At 39.4% G+C, this 22775-nt stretch overlaps 1 protein-coding gene across 1 annotated transcript in view; it reads right to left on the bottom strand.

Annotated features, from left to right (window-relative positions):
• The window catches only part of SLC22A18 (solute carrier family 22 member 18), a 75044-nt gene extending 54690 nt beyond the window's left edge, over positions 1–20354 (bottom strand). The window contains exons 1-5 of the mRNA XM_063289353.1: positions 20264–20354; positions 18853–19043; positions 16141–16238; positions 15403–15548; positions 14880–15012 (exon numbers count right to left, since the gene is read on the bottom strand). Of these exons, the coding sequence (XP_063145423.1) occupies positions 14880–15012; positions 15403–15548; positions 16141–16238; positions 18853–19029 (554 nt within the window). The 5' untranslated portion in view covers positions 19030–19043; positions 20264–20354. The remainder of the gene's footprint in view (positions 1–14879; positions 15013–15402; positions 15549–16140; positions 16239–18852; positions 19044–20263) is intronic.
• Between the last annotated feature and the right edge of the window lie 2421 nt (positions 20355–22775).

Here is a 22775-nt window from a genome sequence, read left to right as displayed (position 1 = left end):
GCACTTTGATAGGCCTTGGGCTTATTTTTTTTTTATCTGTTCATGGGGATTTTGAGGCACTATGGCTCTAAATCATGGAGAAAATCTATCTCTGTGGTCACTAAGAGTCAACACTGACTTGCTGGCACATAGTCCATCCTTCTTAATGTGAGAAGGGCTGGGGTTGCGGGAAGAGGGTAAACTGACAACGCTGACCAATGGGCTTAGCTATCTGTCAAAATTCATGCTGATTTTGTGCAAGTGTGCAGAGGTGTGCTCAAAGGGACCCCAAGTAAACAGATGCACACAATCCAAAGAAGGCTTCAACCACCCTTGGCAAGGGCCTGGACAAAAAGCCAGGACTTCAACACCCTTCAAAACACCAGCAGAGTGTGGGCCACCCAGATCTCAGGAGAAAGCTCATTCCAGAGGCTGGCGTTAGAAGGGAACCAGAGCATGCCCTTTTTGTTGGACCCTACCCTAGGGGTGGGTAGAAATGATCAGAGAGAGGGGGCCCTGCAAATAGGTCATCCTTGAGCTTCTCCCATGATATTCTGTGATGCCTGTTAGCTGTACAATAATACCAACCATGCAAATAAACATTCTGGCTAATAAAGCTCTATATGCATATAATGATAAAAACAAAATAAAACAAATGTCCTTGAGGTCTCAGAAGACCTCAGAAGCTGCTGACTGAGTGTCTTCAACTTTAGCCAAACGAAGAGCCAAAGGAGGGAAAGCAGGAGTGTTTCCATTGCCTGTTTCACCAATGTAATTTTCCAAAATTTTTGCCCAAGGCAAAGTTTGACTCAAAAGATGGGAAGCGTTCCCAGCAGGCACAAAACACCTTACATTACCTTGTTCTTCCTCCTGATTTGTAACATGTCATATCCCAGGTAAAAGCAAGTTTAGATATGAATCTGGTGAATACGGCCGCAGTTATTCACCACCAAGTTGGGGCATCGGCCGCAAAGGAAGCACTTGGCATCCAAATATTTCACATTCCTATATCATGCTCCTATTAAAGCCTGGCATGCTAATTGACGTGAACTTTACATAAGAGAATTGTGGTGAAATTGAAACCTGAACAGAGCTATGGAAACCAGGTATATTCAACATTTGGATTACAGATACCTAGTTGTTCTTTTTTTTAAAAAATAAAATGTGGTTAAAGAATAACAATAGAAATGGCAAATGGGAAAATAAAAACAACTGAAGCAGAACGGAATGAGATAAAGGTGAGTTGGGTGAGATTTATAACACACATTTTTATCCATGTAATTCCCCCACCCCCCCAGTCCTGCTGTCCTGCCTCACTGTGGTGGAGGGGGATGTTCCTGGGAGGGATGAACAAAGTGTATGCCAAGTGTATATATTCTCAGCAGGGTCACCCAAGGCTTGAATGTCATCCCAGCTGCCCAGCTAAAGCAAGCAGGCACCTACAGTATGTTGGGCAGCAATGATATAGGAAGATGCCAGAGGCAGATGCTCACTTTAGTGACAATGACAAAGGCATCAATTCATACTGTGTGGGAGAAGGCAAAGGCAAATCACTCCTGTATTTTTACCAAGAAAACCACACGGATAGAAAATATAAAATGATTGACGATATAGTCCAGATGATGAGCCCCTCAGGTCACTGGCACTCAACATGCTATTAAGGGAGAGCTGAGGATCTTTCAGAGTACTAATGGTGTTCATGATGTGGCTGGATTAAAGCCTTTGAGACATCTAGACATACAGGAAAAGCTAATCCAAAACTGCAAAGATAGAATTACAGTAGGAACATGGAATGTAAAAAGCATGAACACAGGAAAGCTCAATACAGTGAAAGATGAAATGAAACAACTACAAATAGACATACTAGACATCAGCGAATTGAGATGGACTGGGATGGGACACTTTCAGTCAGAAGATCACACCGCTTATTACTCAGGACATGGAAAACAAAGAAGAAATGTTGTTACTTTTATTATTAGGAAGGGTATAGCAAGAACAGCACTTGGCTACAATGCAATCAGTGATGAAATAATATCAATTAGAGTTCATGGACAACCTTTAAATGATCATTCAAGTTTATGCTTCAGCCACCAATGCAAAAGAAGAGGAAGTTGATTACTTCTATGATCAAGTTCAATTTGAAATCAACAGAACATGCAAGCAAGATGTGCTGCTTGTGATTGGAGACTGAAATGCCGAAGTTGGAAACATAAAAGAGGGAAATGTAGTTGGATTGTATAGCTTAGGAAACCAAAATGAAACAAGAGACCAGCTTATCAATTTCTGCCACTCCAATGATTTCTTCATAGCTAATACTGTCTTCAAACAACCAAAATGACACCTCTGTACATGGATATCACCTGATGGAGTATATAGAAATCAAATTGACTACATTATTGTTAAAAGGAGGTGGAGGAGCTCAATTATAGCATCAAGGACATGGCCAGGTGCTGACTGTAGAACAGATCATGAACTGCTAATGTGCTAGCCCCAAGTTAAGCTAAAGAAGAAGAGGAAAGCCAGTAAATTTTCACAATATGATCTTGAACATATTACCCACCATTTTCAAGGAGAACATCAGGAATCGCTTTGAAGTCCTGGACTTCATTGATAGAGAACCAGAGTAATTATGGAATGAATTTAAAGAGGTTGTTAAGAATGAATGTGAAAAGAGATTGCCAAAACTGAAAAAAGAGAAGAAAGCAAACTGGATGTCAGAGCAAACCATGCAAATTGCCAAGACGAGAAGAAAAGCCACAGCCACAGCCAAGAAAGACAAAAATCTCAGAAAGGAGCTTAACGAAGAGTTTCAGAGAGCTGTTAGAAGAGACAAGAAGCAGTATTACAACATCTGTAAAGAAAATGAAGATGGAAACAGACATGGAAAAACAAGGAAAGTCTTTCAAAAGATCTCTGAACTCAGAAGGAGGTTCCAACTGAACTGGTATGCTAAAGGGTGCCAATGGACAGATAGTAACTGATTCAAAGGAAATCAAAGGAAAACAGAAAGAGTATACCGAAACACTATACAGTAGAGACTTCAACATCCAAGATATTCCTTACTTACAAGAGCCTCTAGTAGTAGAAATTAGATCAGTACTCCGGTCATTACCAGATTGGAAAGCTATAAGAACTGATGAAATACCCTCCGAAATATGGCAAGCAACAGAAGAAGAATCAGTCAAAGTTCTAACCAAACTATGCCAACAAATCTGGAGAATGACACAGTGGCCAACTGATTGGAAGAGGTCAATCTACATTCCAATATCAAAAAAAGGAGACTTAACAGAGTGTGCAAACTATTGCGCAATATCCTAAATTTCATATGCTAGCAAAATAATGCTTAGGATCATCCAACGCAGGTGAGAGCTCTACATAGAAAAAAGAGATGCCAGATATTCAAGCTGGCTTTACAGAAGGCCAAGGACATTACTGCTGATGCACACTGGATAATTTGGATAATTGAGAAAGCCAAAGAATACCAAAAAGAAGTCAGTTTATGCTTCATCAATTATAGAAAAGCCTTTGATTCTGTTGATCACATCTAGCTGTGGAAAGTGCTCAGAAAAATGGGAATCCCAGAACAACTCATTGTCCTCATGAGAAACTTATATACAGGTCAGGAAGCCTCAATATGGACAGAATTTGGCAAGACAGACTGGCTCCAGGTCAGCAAAGGAGTGTGACAAGGCCACATACTCTCCCCTTATTTATTCAACCTATATGCTGAATATATATTAAGGGAAGCGGAATTGGAAGAAGATGAGCGTAGTTCTAAAACTGGAGGAAGAAACATCAATAATCTGTGCTATTCTGATGACACTACCCTGATAGCTGAATATGCGAAGGATCTACATTGTTCCTCAGGCTTTCTCACGCAGGAAGAATTTCACTCAAGTTTTAAAAGAGAAAACTTGCAGTTCCTCTCTTCCTTTGATGAATCAGTGAGAGGGAACAATTCCAGTCCACCTTCATAACCTAGTAGACTTGAGCATGTAGTTTTAACAAAACCGCTGACCTTCCGATCAGCGAGCTCAGCAGCTCAGCAGTTTAACCTGCAGCACCACCGTGTCCCTTATCCTAAGTGTAGGATTCGATTATATGGGGAAGGCTGAACTCTTGAACATGCAACCATATCCTGTGCAAATTCTGGTACAGTTTATGGATCATCTGGCCAGCAGCCATGAAAACCTCACCCTCTAGAACGTCTTGTCATCAAGAACAAAGGATTTTTTTGTATTCTGGCGTCACCAGAGCAAACTGCATGGCTAATCAGCATAATGATTCCTGACTGAGAGATGCCAGCTTTTCTGCTACAGTATACAAAAAGAAAAAAGGAGTTCTCAAGCCAGAATGGGGAAATTGTCTAGAAATAGAGCTCTTGGGACCTTTGCCCTGTTCATCTATGACCCAGTCTTTACCCCTTTAAACGCCCACTGATTTTCCACTGGCCAATGTGATGGAGATGCAAGAAATTTCATGGAATTTCTTCAGAGCTGCAATAGCTCTGTTATGGGAAAGAGACATGGATATATAATTGCTTCCTCTAAGCAAATAACTATGTCATCCCATCTCTTGACTGAGAGCCTTTATTGTATATTGCTTGTAGTGGTAATGCCCTGATAGTGATTGGCTGGTCTGGTGTGATGACACAGAATGTTCAGTTACTCAGAGAACAAAGTTGTCAACAACAAAATGTTCCCAGTCCAATCCCCATTTATGAAAAGGGTTAATTGTTTGTCAGTTTAATTGGATTTTTTAAAAAGACAGATACAGTGGATAGGTCCAATGGAAAAAATATTAAACTAGGAGCCTTAACTTATTGATTGACCTGCTATTAATTGTCATACCTTTCCCGTAGGTGCTTGGGATTATAGGTATTGTGGAGTTTTACATTTTTTGATTTGTTTAAAAAAACCAAATACAATCGAGTTTCTATCATTACAGCTTCCCAAAGATGGCTAAAACTAGGATCCTAGTCTACTCTGGTTGCCTGTATGCAACATATGCCAAAAGAGGGGAACGTGTTTTTTGTTGCTGTTGAGAGCTGGATTCCTTTGTGGGTAATCTGTTGGGTGACCACGGTGGATGCCAGTGTTGGGCAAACCCAGTGCCAAAAAGGAGCTCTCTTTCACTCTTCCATTCTTCCAGTTCATTGTCTCTCTTTCAACAGACTCCATTTTTCCCTCTCCTGACCACCCACTGCCCAGTTGGCTGCCAAGAAGTCTGGATTGATGATCTGCAGGGAGCTTTTGAAATAAAGTCAAAGGTCATGTGAGTCATTTATTTATTCTAAAAAACTACCCCATGATATCATAGTTCAAAACAGTCACAGTAAAGCTAAATTTTACTAGCTCTATCCCAACCATAAATGCCTATGGACTCTCGACCCAAAACAGGAGAGGTGAACATGTAAGACTATGAAGCATCCTGCCCCATCATCCTTTTGTAGCTTCTTGCATTGCATTTCATGCCTTTTAACACATGATGCTAAGACATGGATTGTTTCAGCCATATTTTGTGGAATAAACCATGATGGCTGGTTTTTTCAACAGTTACTAAGCCACTGCATAGTTGGCTGGGTTTTGGTTTGGTGCAATGTGCAAGTTTTAGCACTGAACCCCCAGCAACCCTCATCCTTGGGTGGATTAGGCATCATGTTGTGATCCAACCATTATGAAGAGATGCAGGTCTAAGAAGGATGATCCTATGAACAGTGGCCCTGTCAGCTGCCATTTTAAGAGTTACTAGCAGTCACTGAATATTTGGTCAAAGATATTGCCTGAAGAGCAAAGCAAAAATAAGTTTTTTTGCTCCTAGGCACAAATGTGTCAGCAGCACACATCTGTGAATAGTAGTGCCAACTGAGAAAACATGAAAAAGAAAGTGCAAAGTGGGCAGAAACCTCTGGTTAAATTCTTTCTCTCTTTTCATAACAAAGAGGGGGAAAAGTCAAAATAAATACAGCATGAATCAATTCCTTTGTATTAAACAACAGGAAGCTAGTGGGTCTTTATGGAAAATCATGCAACTCTAAATATACATGAGACTTCTGGAAAGTGTTAGCAGGGAGGATTGCTCAGTGATTACTTTAGCAGGAACCCCAGTGGGTTTAGTATGCTTTCCTGAATGCATCCCCCTACCCCATTCCTGCATTCCTTGCATCATGGATGTGCTCTCCCTTCCACTACTGACACAATAACTCACTTATGCTTCAAGGGCACGCAGAGCTCTGAATAAGGAAGGCTCACAAGAGGTCATTAAGGCACTTCCCATCCATATAAGACAAGGAATGCAGGAAGTCCCAGTCTAGCTCATTTCTTTAATAGCAAAAGTAGGGAACCAGCAGGCCTTTTCCCATTTGCCTTTTGCCTTGGCCAAAATTCCCAGGCACTATCTTTGTCCTACATATCCCTGTAATGTTGTCATCTGAGTATTAGTCCACCCATAAGGCACAGTTAAGTCACAGAAAGCTGTGCGGGTGTTAAAGTAGCATTTCCCCCTAAGGGAACCAGTTTTAAGTTTAAAGGGGATAATACTTCGCCAAGATTCCTCAACCATGCTAGAAAATAAAAATAAAAATCCCACCATCTATTTGTTATTTTTGGCTTATGCTGCATGCACACTTCCCTGGGATGCAGGCCACCCTCTCTGGCCCAATTCTGGAAGTAGAGTAGGACACAGCTTCTGGTTGCTATAGTACTGGCAGCTCTCTGTGGCTGTTAAACAGCTGACTGACAGGTTTAGGGATCTGTGCGGTAAATGGGAGAGCTGGCTCTTTTAATAGGCTTGGAGAAGGCTGGTTCTCTCTCTTTACTTGTTACCTTGTTTTGAGTGTGGGTTTAGCTCTCTTTCAAAAGAACTCTGATAAACAGCTGAATGATGGGCTAAGGAAATTACCTTGAAAAACCAGAGAACTATCCCCCTTTAACAAGTAGCCTCCACCCCAGAGGTCAGCTATTTAGTAGGCTTGGGAATACACCAGGTTTTGATGGGTAAATCTGCTAGTCCAGACATCTGTCAAAGCCATCTGCTAATCACAGCACTGTTTTGATAGTTGGATGGCTTCTCACTAGCTAGTGATGTGAGAAAGGGGGAGGGCAGCAAAGCCAGAGGGTTTAACCACTAACTTTGCCCTGCACACCCAAAACCAGGACACAACTATCTTGTGGCAAGCCACTATTGAGGCTACAAAGGCAGATAGGGGTTGGCAATAGGGACAGCAAATTTCATGTCAGTTTAGTTTTCTGAAGGCTTAAGGATAGGCACATAGCATTTTGGCTCAGCTGAGTGAAAATGGCCAGTGATCCTCCAGATGCCGCTGAAGTAAATCATCACCATCCTTCATCCATACTGGCTAGAGCTGCTGGAACAGCACAGCAACATCTGGAAGGACATTTGTTTCCTTATGGGGAGGGAGCCTGAACTTGTATGTATACTTAATTGGAATAAGTCTAATTAGATATTGTGAGCTTTACTTCTAAGTCACCATGTATAGAATTTCAGTGTACTGTAGTTATGCATCAGAAAAAAGGGTAGTTTAGGAACCAAGATACTGCTCACAGCAATCACTGTGTTCATTCCTCTTCCATATGTGCATATAGTATGCATTGTCAAAAAGCAATAGGAAAATCTATTTCTGTTATGCAAGGGATTGGCAGGAAAGGGGAAATCCTGTTAGGTAAGCAGAAACTGGCTTCCAAGGATGGAGGTCTATCTTGGTGAGCTCATTTGAACCAGTAAGTTTACTTCGATTCCCTTCCTAGTAGCAAATCAATTTGAAGAACATCCAGAACATCAGTATCCCTCACATTTCCTTCTCTATATTTTAAAATGAAGGTTAATTAGAAAGAACTAATAAGCAACCAAGCCATGTAATATATATTTTCCCATGTCCCATTACAAGTTGCTTCAGTATGCCATGATAATAAATTTACGGGCCGTGTAATCAGAACAGGCTGACCCTGAATGTCTTACTGACCCTCATCATGGAAATGCAAATTAGGAAAAAGAGGGCAGAATGATGATTTCTTGCAGAACTGTATAATGCCATGTGAACAAAGCAACCTTTACCAGAAGTTTCTAAAAAAAAAAAAAGTTCCTTTAACTTTTCCCAGCACATTAGCACCACCTAGTGTATATTGAAAAATGACACATCAAAAGGCAATCTCTGTCTCTAAATCTAATTTTTCCATACTGTAATCAAGCTACAGATAATACCACACGGAAAGGACTTTTCCCCCAAACCAAATGGGTGAAATTCTGTGTGGTGACTGGAAAAAAGTTAAGGAGGTGTCCAAGTAAATGCTAAAACTAAATATAGGGTTTCATATCAGTTATGCTTCTAGGTATGCTAAATAGAAGACTTCATAAATCCTTCCACAAAATGAAACAAACATAGAGGCCAATATTAATCAATGCTTTAGGAAGTGTGATGTATTTTCAGTGGCTGGAAGGGAGAGAGAAACGTGATAACATGTGGGGTTCAGAGAGAGGAGTTTAACAACTTTTCCCAGCCTGATACCTTTAAATGTACTGGATTAAAACAAGCTGGGGTGATGGGATTTGTAATCTAACTCATCTGAAGGTACCAGAATAAAGAAGTATGATTTATATTTTAAATGGAGCATTGATGTCAGGCCAATGCCCACTACCTCTGACTTTTCATAGACAGCTGCCAACTCCCTGTGAAATTATGTCTGTAGGTTCAGGACAAATTGGAATTGGCTTATGGAGTTCAGTGAACATGATCAAAGGTATGAAAGCAAGTTCTGTGAGGAAAAGATGACAAAATCCACTAGGAAGGTTAATTTTTAAAAAACCACACAGGATTTTATTTATTTATTTATTAAATTTCTCTACCACCTATCTCATGTACAACGACTCTGGTGGCTTAATTTTGAGCTTAAGATGAATTTATTTCCATTTTTGGACCAAGTTGCTGACCTTAACTCAATCTGAACTAGATACCAGAACTAAGGGAGGAAATCACTGTATGTTTTGATCAACAGCTATTGAGGTAAAGAGTGATGTAGGCAGTGGTCATCAACCACCATAAAGACCACTTCAGATACTAAAGGCAACAGCTCACTTAGTTTAACCTCCTTTGACCCTTTCAGCACATGTAGAAATTCCAAAATACATGAAGCCCCCTCACTACGCGATTTAGAAAAGGTGTTTCTCGAGGGCATTTTATTCTAAGTAAGACTTTCTTGCAAGCCAATGCCAACAGACAAATCTTAACCATTGTCATGAGAAAGAGAATTCATGATGAATTCATGAAAACTTCTAAGCAGTTTCTTCTGCTCCTGACTTCTTCCAGGAAGTTTTTGGCTTTGTAGTCTACAGCCCTGGTACTTCCTGGTGGGCTTCACCCACGTCATGGGGCTGGGATAGAGTTCTGCTATATTTTCCATTCTCCCTACCACACAAATTAGGGAGCGTAACTGCTCAAACCAAATGTAGAAATTAAGTAAATGGACAAAAACAATGAGGAAAACTGCCACCTAGTGGTCAAATGTGTACATTACTATCTTGCCTTCAGAGGTTTAGAATTAAATAGGACCAGTTTCCCTTGTTCTTTTGTCTCTTATTAAGAAGTTGCTATTGAGAATGATTTGTTTACAAGATGTTATTGAGAATGATTTCTCAAAATACAGCGACATCTCTTTCTCCATAAGATAAATCAGATTTTATGCTCCAGGCAATTTGAACAATTTACAGCTGTACCCTGCAGGCCTCCTTCTATGATTGCTACTTGATGTGGCAGTTTTAGGACATTTCACAAATTGCATTTTTGGGCTTTTAGATTAATCTCAGTAAGAGCAAACATGATTTTTTTCAACTGGGTAAATACAGTTTTCTGACTCAAAACCTAGCAAAATGTCTCTAGAGCAAAAAAGACTCAGTCACCTAATCAGAAGATTAATCTGCATGTTAAAAACTACAGTGTGCAGGCCTTCTGGTGGGAACATGGTGGACTGAGCAGCTGTGCCTGTGGGCTTAGCAGGCGGAACTGACAACGTGGCAATTTTGGGGGGGCTTGGGCAAGTTTTTCTGAAGCCCAGGAGTGTTTTCTGGATGAAGGAAAACACCAGGAATTTGTCCTAACAGTCAGGAACCACGCTGAGACAAGGAATAAGTCTAGTGTTTTATTACTGCTACGTTAGACAGAAAATCCTAACAAACTGAAGAAGCGTGGGAAAAACCCAGACAGCTAAACCCCAAAAGTCAAGGCGGGTCTGTTCTGTGTCTCTTTGAATGACTGCTCAACTCCTCACTACTACGCATGCGTTTTCCCCCCTGGATAGAGGCCCCCTCCTGCTCACCATCAGTGCTCATGACAGAATTACCCCATCTGTCCTCCGGATGGCTGCTTGCAGCCAGAAGATTGCAAACAGCGTTTCGCATTCCACTGATAAGAGCTAGCTGGGAGGCTGGGATGTCATCATTTTCCAAGCCGTGCTGTAGCCTTAAAGGGACACTAAGACTGGCTTATTTTTAAGTATGCATACCCTAAGAGAGGCTTTCTACAGCAAGGAGAAGCTGGCTCTCTTGGTACTTATCATTATTTTGGGGATTACTTTTCAAAAAATTCTTTTTTAAGTTTTGGAATTTGTTTTCCTTCCAAATATAAAGTAGGATTGAGAGTAAACAATTGTTTTCCTGTTATTATTTTGGTATCAAATTTGAAGATATTAGCATTTTCTTTTCTTTTTTATAAGAATTTTATTGAGTTTAAAGCAAAGATAAAAACTATAGAAAAGCAAAAAAACTACAGAGAAAAAAACCCAAAAAAGTGTGAAACACAAGAAGTATTTTGAAGATTATATAAAGAAATGACTTCTGACTTTCAACGTCAAGAATATACAGCTATTTCCATAATAAATTCCTTACTGTATATCAGACCAAGATGACATTATTTCTATAAATCATTCCATTAGCACATTATAAAAATCACTAAATACAATTGCTCCTTCCCCTTATATTGATATATATATATACACACACACACGCACTCATACACATACACCTCCAAATCAACTTCCCCATCCCAAAAACATTTATTTAATTATTTCCTTCCTACCACTATTCTATATATTTCTGTCCCCTATAATAAAAATCAGACTATAAAAACATATAAATTATCTTTTATAATTAATAATACTATAACAATCCTAACCCTATTAAACCTAAAACCAGACAATTATTATTATACCTTATAAATCTTAAAAATCAAACCTTAAAAGCAATCCAGTAATTCTTAATCCAAATCATTAAAGAAAAATGGAATCATACAAGCCTAAAAATCAATCCAGGTAAACATTCTTAATTCTTTACTCCACTTCAAAATATACCAAAGCATTTACATATCTTCATAATACACACAAGGCATTTTTCATACAGAAATCAAACAGCCCAACTGCCCCCTTAGGAACTCAGACTTCTCAGCAAAAAACCTCCCACAGAGCACAGCCTCTTCTTTCCCATAAAATTCCATCAGAAAAACAACACCATTTGCAATTTGCAACTCAGACTGTCGCTTTAACCCCTTCAGCACCAGAATATATTCATCGCCTGGCATTTCATCAAAGGCTTCAGCCTCTCCATCAGTAGTAAAAACTTCAGCTTCTTCCACAACATCTTCAGCCAGATGACACATTTTAAAGCTGATTTTAAAACTGATATTTTCCACAATATCCTGAATATCTTGAAAAATAACTTGACAGGAATCAGAGAGAATCTACTTAAGCTCAGAACAAAACTTTGAGAAAGTCTCTTTGAGATCCTCCATGTTTCAGGCAGTAGATTATGGTGCCCCCCTAGATACTTGACTAGCAGAAATAGGAGTTAATGAATTAATAGAAGATTTCCAAAAGATGTTGACACAAGGGAAAGTACGCTAACAAGCAGCTGCCAGGGAAAGTGGGAACAGAAAGCTGAAGATACAAAACAGCAGATTCAACATGTAGGAAAAAATTAAATCCTTCAAGTTCAATACAAAAATAATAGCAGGGAGGCAATGATTTATTCTCAGTCCTCCTTAATCTTTAAATGGGAAAACAAGCCAAAGCTTAAAAAGATTTAAAAATTAATCCAGAAACAATGATAGGCACCAAGAGAGATCGCTTCTCCTTGCTGTAGAAAGACTCTCTTGGGGTACATAAACTTAAAAAATATAACTTGGGTGATTTAGAAATGGGGTGGCTCGACTTAGTGTCTCTTTAAGGCTGCAGCGCAGCTTGGAAATGAGGACATCCCGGCCTTCCAGTGGCTCTTACCCGATCAGTGCTAATGCTGTTTGCAATTCTCAGGCTGTAAGTCGCCATGCGGAGGAAAAACAGGTTGATTCCGAGCATTTTCTTTACCCAGAAAAAGCTCCTGGGCTTCAGGAGAAACCAGCCTGAGCTGGAAAAAAAACCTGCCATGATGCCACAGAGCCAGCAGACACAGCTGCTCAGTCAGCCATATTCCCACCAGAAGGTGATATTAGCATTTTCCTACACATTGAATTGGCTGATTTAAACCTTCAACTTTCTGCGTCTACTTTCCCTTGGGAACTGTCTGCTTATCTCACCTTCACTTCGTGTAAACATACTTCAGAACTTTTCCATATCTTCAACTTTCACTGATTAAGCTTCTAGGGGGCGCCATAATCTACTGTGTGAGACATGGAGGAGTTTAAACAGATTTTTTCTGACTTCCATCAAGATTTTAAACAGATCTTTTCTGACTCCTGTCAAGTTTTTATACAAGACATTCAGGACATTGTGGAAAATATGAGCTCTCAAATGTGTCATCTGGCTGGGGATGTAGTGGATGAAACTGAGGAATTCAACAGTGACAGAAATGTTTCTTCTAAGAATGAGATTGGGATTTCTGTTGAGATGCTGGATGAAGATTGGATAGTGGAATTGGAGAAATTCAACGGAGAGAGAGACTTGCAAGCCACAAATGAAATTGATCTTCTGGAGGAATGCCATGAAAAAGAAGGGGTCATTATGCATGGGAGGTTTTCTGAAGAGAAGTTGGAATTTTTGAGGGGGGCAGTTGGGTTGTTTGATTTTTTTAAGAGAAAGCTCTTGCACATTGTGGGGATATGTAAATGCTTTGGTTTATTGGGATAAGGGTTAAAATGTTTATCTGAATTGCTTTTAGGGTTTGACTGATGTTATTTGTCTTTAAGGATTAAGATTATGAGGGTATAAAAATGTTTATTTGGATGGTTTTAAGAATATGATTTAAGGTCATTGTTTCGAATTGCTTTTTTGGGTTTATTAAGATTAAGATTATTAAAACTGTTGTATTATTTAGTATAATGGCAGACAATTTATGAGCTTTTTAGTTTGATTTTTAGTACAGTAGAAATGTATAGAATAGTAGTAGGAAGGGAATAATTAAATAAGTGTTATTTTTGGGGGGGGAGTTGTTTAGAAGGTTTATATGAATTTTTTTTTCCTTTATTTTAATATAAGGGGAGGGAGTAGCTGTACTTAGTGATTTTTATAATGTGCTAAATGGGAAGGATTTATAGAAATAATGTGATTTTGGTTTAATATAGAGTAAGAGATTGATTATGGAAATTTTTTGTATATCCTTGCTGTTAAAAGTCAGAAGTCACATCTTTCTGTAATGTTGAAAAAAAAAATTCTTTTGAGTTTTCATACCTTTTTAGTTTTTCTTCTCTTTTTTGTAGTTTTTTGTTTTTTCATAGCTTTTATCTTTCTTTTCAAACTTAATAAAATTCATAATAATAATAAAAAAACTACAGTGCGCACAACAACCTTAGTCAATACGTTTTTTACCAGCAAGAAGGGGGAAAAAAAGATTAGCAGGGCTGAGTAAATATCGTCCTTGTTGGACAGGATGGGAGCAGAATTAACATTCAACATGGACTTTGATTTCTTAAGGTTGTTAACCTTCTTCTAAACTACTGCTCTGGAACAATTTCTAAAATAAGCTGCCAGAAGTAGGATATTTATTTAAAATCACAGATCACATGACTTAACACACAAAAGGCAAATACTTGAGCAGTTCAACATTGCTTTGTCCTTTTTAAGCCTGCTGGGATTAATCTGCTATCATATTTCTAATCCTCCAGAAGAACAGATTCTGGGATCTACACCTCTCAGATTCTACTGATTAAAAATCACTCTCCATACTGGGAGCTAGTAAAAAGGTGGAGGCCAAGTCCCCCTTTAGTTGACTTCATGGACACATCCAGGTACCATCCAGGCAACATACAGAATTGGTTTGCTACAGCCTGCCATTAAGATGTATTCTTGACTTTTCAGTTTAGCTTACAGTATTTCTTGGTTATCTCCCATCCAATTATCATTTAATTTTGACCCTACTTAGCTTTTTCAAGATCAGCCAAGGCTGGTTAGGGGCTTCCCCTTAGTTGGGCCCAGAAGGAAGAGGACTTCTCCAAACAGATAGATACAAAAACACAATAAACACAGATAAAATCATGGGCAGTATGCAGCTTCCCTATTTTGTTAATCGAAGTATAACAACTCTACCTGAAATCTATCATGGACTTTTTCCACTGTGTTCCTCCAATAAATCTGTGCAGGTGACACACTTGTACATATGTGCGTATTTATTATATGTTTGTATATACACTTCCTAGAAACCATTGGATGGCAAGGGAAAAGAGAAAGCAGCAAGCAGGGAGAGGTGAGAAGAGGTCAAGTCAAACTGAGTAAGTTATCCCTTCTCAACACAGAGCAATCTTTTCCTTTATGTTTTTCTACCCAGTTTCACATTATTTCCTGGTAGCTAGGCACAGAACAAGGCATTTCTTAACAGGTCAAGTATGATCCCAATTCATAGCTGAAATATGACTATCCACCCAAACACAGCTACTCCCAATTCATAGCTGAAACAAGACTACTCACCCAAAGTTTGTGGTTAAGATACCACCCAGGGAAGATCCAAGAATTACTCCTATTCCAAAACAAAGTCCAAGCTTTCCTAAAGCATCAGCACGTTCGGCAGGAGTTGTCAAGTCTGTTATAACCATCTGTGCACCTATGAAGACAGTGGAAAATAGCAAGCTTTCGTTGAACTACCAAGCATCTTTCAAACTGAAGTGCTGCATGCTCAACTAATAACCAAGGCAACTGGAGTTAATTGATTCCTGGATTTGTATATCTTGTAACATTAGAGCCAGTTTGGTCTAGTGGTTAAGGTGCTGGGCTAGAAACCAGGAGGCTGTGAGTTCTAGTCCCACTTTAGGCAGGAAAGCCGGCTGGTGACCTTGGGCCAGTCACTTTTTCTCAGCCCAACTCACCTCACAGGGTGGTTGTTGTGGGAAAAATAGGAGGAGGAAGGAGTATTAGGTATGTCCCCTGCCTTGAGTTATTTATAAAAATAATAAAGGCAGGATAAAAAATAAATCAATAAAATAAAATAAATTACCTGGTAATCCATGAATGAAGACGGCTGGAGCTCTGGAAAGAAAGAGTAGGGGGACACTGATGGACATAGAGAGGAGCAAGAAGCACAGAGATCCAGCCAAATATGAGAGAATTAGAGCAGTTCTGGTTCCAAACTGGTCAGCAAACCTGGAAGAAGAATGATGCAATATATTTAGAAACTGACTGAAGCTGCAATAATAAAAGCAGAACCCATCATACTGGAAACCACCAACCTGGTCTCCAAGAAATCTGGATGCATCTCCCTCCCTCCCTCTTTCTTTCTTGAATAGAAAGATCAAAAATAGATCAGAATCATTCTAAATGTACTATGTGATCCTGAAAGTCTCCCCATATAGTCCTTCCAGTCAACTGATGTCATCTTCATCAGTAGCCTTACTCCTGTGTTCTGCAAACTTAGAGGGAGCTCTAGATCCATAGACTTCAATTACCAGAGTTCTTGGCAATGACCATGCTTTCTGGGAAAATCTGTGAGCTGAAGTCCATGCATTTGAAGACACCCAGGTTGAGGAAGACAGTTTTGCTCTATCAGAGCTCTAAGTAGTCGATACACAATATAGGGTATTCTGCAGATTTTTCCCCATTCAGTTTTATCCAGGATGTTTAATTGAAATGCTAAATGCTAAATCTAAATTATTTTCCTAAGTTAAAAAATGATAACATTAATTTAGGACAATTCTGCCATTCCACAAGAGCTCATAAGATATCACTTTATATTTACCTTCCAAAGATGGGGCCACCCAGAAGCTGAAGAATACCAAAGAACGTTTGCAAGTAGCCAAATTCAACTGCATCCAAACCCAAGTTAGTTGCCAAATACTAAAATAGAGGAGAAAGGAGGGAGAAAGGTTAGACATTACACTTTTGAAAGAGAAGACGATAAAAAAGTGAAGTTGAGCATGACTTCTGATGATCTATGTCAGGGTTTCTCAACCAGGGTTCCATGGAACCCTAGGGTTCCATGAGAGCTCATTAGGGGTTCCTTGGGAGATCACAATTAATTTAAAAAATTATTTCAAATTTGGGCAACTTGATGTTAAAGAGGTAAGTTTCATTCTTTATTTTTAGTTTAAAAACACTGTTGATGCATATATATGGGCCTACCCATGAAACGAATATGATAATTTTGTAACCTCTGGTCTGTATTTGAGCCTGAATGTACAGGGGTTCCCCGTGCCTGAAAAATATTTCAAGGGCCCCTCCAGGGTCAAAAGGTTGAGAAAGGCTGATCTATGTAGTTTCCTTGGCATCAGTATGGAAGTGGTTGCTATTGTCTTCTAGAATTTTCACTTCACAGTCTAGACTATAGCACTAACATTCCTTAACAGTCTCCCATCCAAGTATTAATCAGGTTGGATCTGCTCAGCTTCTCAATCAGCCACGCTCAGCTAGGTATACCTATAAGCTGTAACTCACCTTCAAGTCTGAGTTCCACTTTCTTCATTTTAAAAGAAAAAGGAAGGGGTATTTCTGCCTCCATTCCTCTTAGTAAAGGCTACTTTGAATCTCTCATATCTGGTCAACTCCCCATAACTCAGAGGGTTAAGCTTAATTTGATCGAGTTTTCAGCTAGCACACCCCGTCCCCCAATATGAACTGAATACTGCTTTATCTTGATTGAGAACCACTTTAAACTTCAGGTTTAACTGTCTGTTTATACATGAATTCATTGAATTCTGATAAACTCTTTTATACAAACTCTTCCCTATTTAATGGAAAATAAATATTTTCCTTATAAAACTCTTCATTTGCCAGCATAAATAAAAAATAAAAAAGGGGTTACAACTTCAATTCATTTTCCTTTTCCTCTATAATTGTTTTCATCATTGAGGAGTCCTAAAGAGGTATCAAAAATATACCAATTCCTCTTCTTTTTAAATTCAACAGGCTTCAGCTTTAAAAATTTCCTCTGAAACAAATCAACATGTTCTAACAATCCAAGTCTTGGGAAGAAAGACCAAACAATTAATTGGACTGCCCCCCCCAAAACCCTCAGCTCCTAATTATTATGAACCCATCTTCTAAGAACCAAACTCTTTCCATTCTCCCAGATCTTATAACAAAGAAGATGATATAATTCATAGTGATTCTGCATGCAAACTCAGTTTTATTTCTGAGAGAAGGAGGGGAAGGGATAAAGCAGTTGCAACCATAATCAGAAATGAAGAGGCAACATACATGTAGGGCTACCAGATCTCTGCTGCAAAAATCTCAATGGCTGCTAAATGGCAGCAAAGAGATATAGAAATTCTTTTGTACCCTAACTCTGGTCGTTCTACATGCAGGAGAGGTGTCATCTGAGATCACTGAATTGAATTAGATAAGGATCTGCAATGGAAAAAGTGTAGAGTAATAATCAGGTGACTGTTGTGGATGAATGACTTGGCTCTCAATCATACCTTCAAATATCCAGAGGTGGTGTCTTGGACCATAATTCCTTGAGTCCCCTAAAGATATTCCTTTCCCCACCCCAGCCCCAAAACCTCAGACAGCCAAGTTCCAGGAGCCTTTTTCCATTTTAAAACGCATCTAAGTACTTGGCAATGAACCAACTGTAATTCTCATACACTGGGTGTTCTTTGGGGTTAAAAGCCAAACCTGGTTTTTGAATGGCCTGTTTCTTAGACAAGAAAGAAGTGAATTGGCTAAAGTTCATTTAAATATAACTAAAATTAATTTTAATTAATTAAATTCAATTACTATAGCTACTCCCCATGGACTTAACAATTTCTACCTTCTGTCACGTTACAAATTACAGTTTCACAGCAACTTCTGGAAATGATCTGGGGAGGGGCATTCCTAAGTTTGGGGGGACAGATTTCCAAGTTGTACCCAATAACCCTTCAATATCCATGATGAGTAATTGCCTCCCTAGCAAATAAACGTAAAGCAAGCAAAAATACAACAACAGTAACAGCCTGAACAGCCTGTAATCAATTTCACCAGAAAAGTTGACAAAAAAAATCCTATTCAGCTTCCAATTAATAATAATAATAATTATATATATATATATATATATATATATATATATATATATAATTTATATGCTACCTGACTCCCAGTGACTCTGGGCAGTTTGCAATTTGTTAAAAACATTTATGTAAAAACAAGGAACAATACAAAAACACAAAAACAGTAATTAACAAGTTTTGTTTGTATTAAATTTATTCCTTGGGCTGGGACATGATACAAAAACAAGACTCAAGGACCAGGGCAGAGCAAGTTACACAGCCCCTTAAGCCTATCCTTATGGGTTAATAACGTAATGAGAACAACTTTTACAGAGCAAATATTAGTTCAGAAAATCTCATTTATCTGAGGTGACACGGTTAAACGGATTTCTACTTAGTATTATCAAGAAACATGCCATGGTTTCAAGCAATAATTGAATCCCTCCTTGAACAGGCATCAAGCATTCACACTTTGTACTCACTGGAACAATCCCAAACTGCATGAACATGCAGGTCAGATCCACAGCCGTCAGGAGGTAAGTGACTTTGATCACCCACCGTGTTGAGGTCATATTTATGGTTCTCTTATCTTCCATCTCCAAGGATTCCTCTCTCAGTTCCAATATCTCTTCACTCTCTGAAAAGTTCACTATATTCATGTGTACAGCTCAGTCTGGAGGGGGGTGGGGGATGAAATGCAAATAAACGTTCAGCCAGAAAGAAGGAACACATGCTCATTAACATAAAGTGCAAAAGTCGAGGGTTTGAAGTTTTTTTTTTAACTTGGAATTGGGATGAGACTGCTGAGTCATGGCTTAGCCTGCATTTTTATGATCACTACATTTTAGCAAGCGAGGTTGCTGGGGGGGCCTCTTTCACACCACCTGCTTAGATTAAAAAACACACAAATAAAAATAATGGTGCTGCCATAATCTATGCACATCTACTTGGAAGTGCCAAGACACGCAATGAGCCAAGTTAGGATACATAGACTGCAGACACATAGCATAAACCTTTATTCAGAAAGAAAGCCTATTATGTGATGTATGGCAACATTCATTTAGTCACTCATCAGTGAGCTGAGGGTCACTGTTTTGGTGACTCAGAAATTTTATTGCATTTGTCTATGCTTGACCAGAAATACATATGGCATATACTCATCTATATGTTGTGCTACAACAACCTATGCTAAAGTATCCAGTATGTGTGTGTGTGTATATATATATATATATACACATACATACACACACACACACACACACACACACACTGTATACACAAATGGCTATTTTTCAGATGGGGGAGTGGTGTTTAGTTACAATTTCATGCAGCTCTTGAGTTCAGTTCCTGTTAACTCAACTAAAAGGATTACAGAGCAAGGGTTTGAGAAAAATCCCTGTTTATAACTCTGCAGAGCTGCAGCCAGTAGCTAATACTGGGCAAGATGGGTAAACAAGCTACACTACTATATCACACTGTCCTCTACCACCCGCACTTTATGCAGGTTCCAAAAACAATTGCAGTGATCTGCAATTTATTTCACTGAGAGTCTAATCCTTCCTTCTCTAAATTGCTACAGAGATTTAGGGAGTCTCCAATTTACATCTTGGACAGATGAATGGGAGAGATGGAAGGGGAAGCACATGAGGCGATGGTTCCTGTTAGCAGGCATGTGCTCAGGTGAACATAGCCCACAGTTGGAAAATCAGTAATGAATTGACTGCTATTGCTATCATGAAAGCATGACAGTCTTTTCTCTCAAAACATCTGATGAGCTGTTCTAGTACTAAATATTACTAATTAATTACTAATACAAAAGTAATTGCAAGCTTAATAAACGAAAACAATTCAGAAGCTGACTATTACATTATAATGGATGAAAGATTTACTTACTGAAGAGTAATGGGCTAATGGTGAGATTCAATTCTAGTCAGCTTGAATAGCTTTCCTCTGTTTACATTTCTTACCGTGCATTATGAAAACAAAGAAGGAAAATCCAACTTCCTGGTTTGTACTCAACAGGGGCTGTGTTAAAATTGTCAGCTATGAACACAGCAGTAGAATAAAAATAACATCTACAATCAAGATGCAATCGTTGCTTTTTATTTATGGAAAGAGTCCCTATTTTATCTCAAGCCAATGCCACATCTGCAAGAAGATCTGTAAGATTTATGCAAGTTAGAAAATATAACCTGGAACTGGGAATCACCCTCACTATGGGCCTATTTGTTTTCCATGAGCTCTTCTCAGTTGGAGAGCTGTGCTGTCCATTGGTCCTTTGGCCAGCAGAAAGCTCTAGAGCACTGGCATGAAATGTGTTGCCACCCCTGACGATCCTGTCCTGCCACAGGCCAAAACTGTTGAAGTGCCATCCTCTATTCCTTGAGCTGGCAGAAAAGTATGCTTGCTAATCCCTGTTCTGCCACTGGAATGTCAGCTCTTCAAGGTAGGCCAGATCAAGAATCAGACATTGCAGGGATTCAGGGAATGTTCTTTTCTGTTGTATATTAAAAGAACCTTGAAAGCCTGTCCAAAACCATCACTACCCCTTTTTAAGGACTACAAGGTCAAGGTGGGACTGGCCCCATCTCTTTTCTCATGCTTAAGACTTTCCCAAGACTGAGCAATCATTTCCCCACTCCTACCTCCTTCTCAGGGTCAGCACCAAACAGCTCTCCATGGAATGAGGCTGGCAATTGGTGCTGCCTTGACTTATTTCAGTTAAGGAAAGTGATTAGTGGAGTCCCACGGCATTGTAGCACCTCTCTCCAAGCATCACCTGTCAGCAGAAAAGCAACCCCCAACCACCATCCCTAATGCAGGATGGGGCAAGCTTGGGCAGGTGGAGATGGGTACCTAGAACAGTGTGTTTAGGCTCTTCAAGTGGTGCAACTAGAAGGTCAGAGGCATGGAGATGCTCCATGCTTCTCTGAAAGCGCACCAAACTTGTATCAAAAAATAGTTCAGCTGATAGGTCAAAGGCATGGAGTGCTGGTGAAATGGGATGGAGTTCTCCTGATGCTCCTGCATGGTGTAACCATTCTTCCATGCCTGGGACCTTTCAGGATATTTCTGCATGTGTGTCAGTGCTTTTTTAGAACAGCACTAAACTGAAATTTAAAAACAGCCCAGTTGACAGAAAACAGGTGTAATGGGGAAAGCAGGAGAGAGTGATTGATAATGAGTGAGATCTGTCCTCAAATAGTGCTGGAAAGGAATAGCAACGAATGGCCAAGAGTTCCATTGCCAGCAGCATTCAGAAATCGCCAGTGGAAGAAGAACATGCAATTATGATTGGTCCATGTGTAAGAACCAACATCATTGCCATGGCACCTAGTTCAATCAAGGCCAGAATGGAGTGGGCAAAATGCATCCCCGCAAGGAATAAAAACAGTAGAAGTGGTGACAAAAAGGCCCTTGCTGGCAGGATCAGTGGGAACACCTGTCATGATAGAACCAGCAACACACAGCCGGCAGATGCTGGCTCTCTTTCCAGCTTTGAGCCAGTCTTCTGTGAAGCAAAGATTAGCAGTCACTCAAAAGAGTACCAGATCTGTTTTTTTAAGAAGCAAAGCTTGTGCTTAAAAATGTTTGCCTGCTTGTGTGTGCCTTCTAGTCAGTGTTGATTCCTGGTGACTGCCTGGGCTAGTCCCTGCAGTTTTAAAAACGTTAGCTTTAAATAATTTAGTGGCTGCTTGGACGTAGTTATTTCCAGATTGACTTGCAAATTTAACAATTGCAGGAGATTACTTTTGGCACTTGAATTGACCAGCCAGTAGAGAATTGGAATTAAGCCAATCATTAGGGATATACTGTACAGGAGTTGTTTATAGCTGTGGAAAGGGGGGCAACCATCATAAAAATGTAGTTTTAAGAATTCTGGTACAACTAAATCTTTGCCTGGGGCTTTACTATTTGTCAGTTGACAGATTAATTTTTGAACCTGAGAAGATGAAACGGGGGGCCGTTCAGGGAGAGATTCCTCAAGAAGCTGGACTGGAGTCTGCTGCCTTGGGATGCAGTAAATAGACCATGATAATATTGAGCCCAAGACTTGAGGGAGATTAAGTTGTTATTATTATCAGAATTAACTCTAGCAGGGATTTGGGAAACAAGGCGCCAAAAAGGCTATGGTTTTTGTTGATCACAGTCTATTGGTTCCAAGTTCTGTTCTCTAAAGCACATTTTTGCTTTTTCTCCTTAAAAAGCTTCTTATAACTCTTCCGTGAGTCTCTGAAATCGAGAAAGAACATGAACATTGTAATGCTGTAAAAGAGCCCTGATGTTGTTCTCCAACCTGGCTTTTAAAGTTGCCAGCAACTAAAAATTATAACATGTATCCCTCAATCAACCTCTAATGCTTTCATATGGTTAGAATTAAGCTGCATCCCCTTTGGGGCTCAAT

This window comes from Candoia aspera, chromosome 1, assembly GCF_035149785.1.
Source record: "Candoia aspera isolate rCanAsp1 chromosome 1, rCanAsp1.hap2, whole genome shotgun sequence".
Taxonomy (NCBI): Eukaryota; Metazoa; Chordata; class Lepidosauria; order Squamata; family Boidae; genus Candoia; species Candoia aspera.
This window is presented reverse-complemented; position numbering and strand designations above follow the sequence as displayed.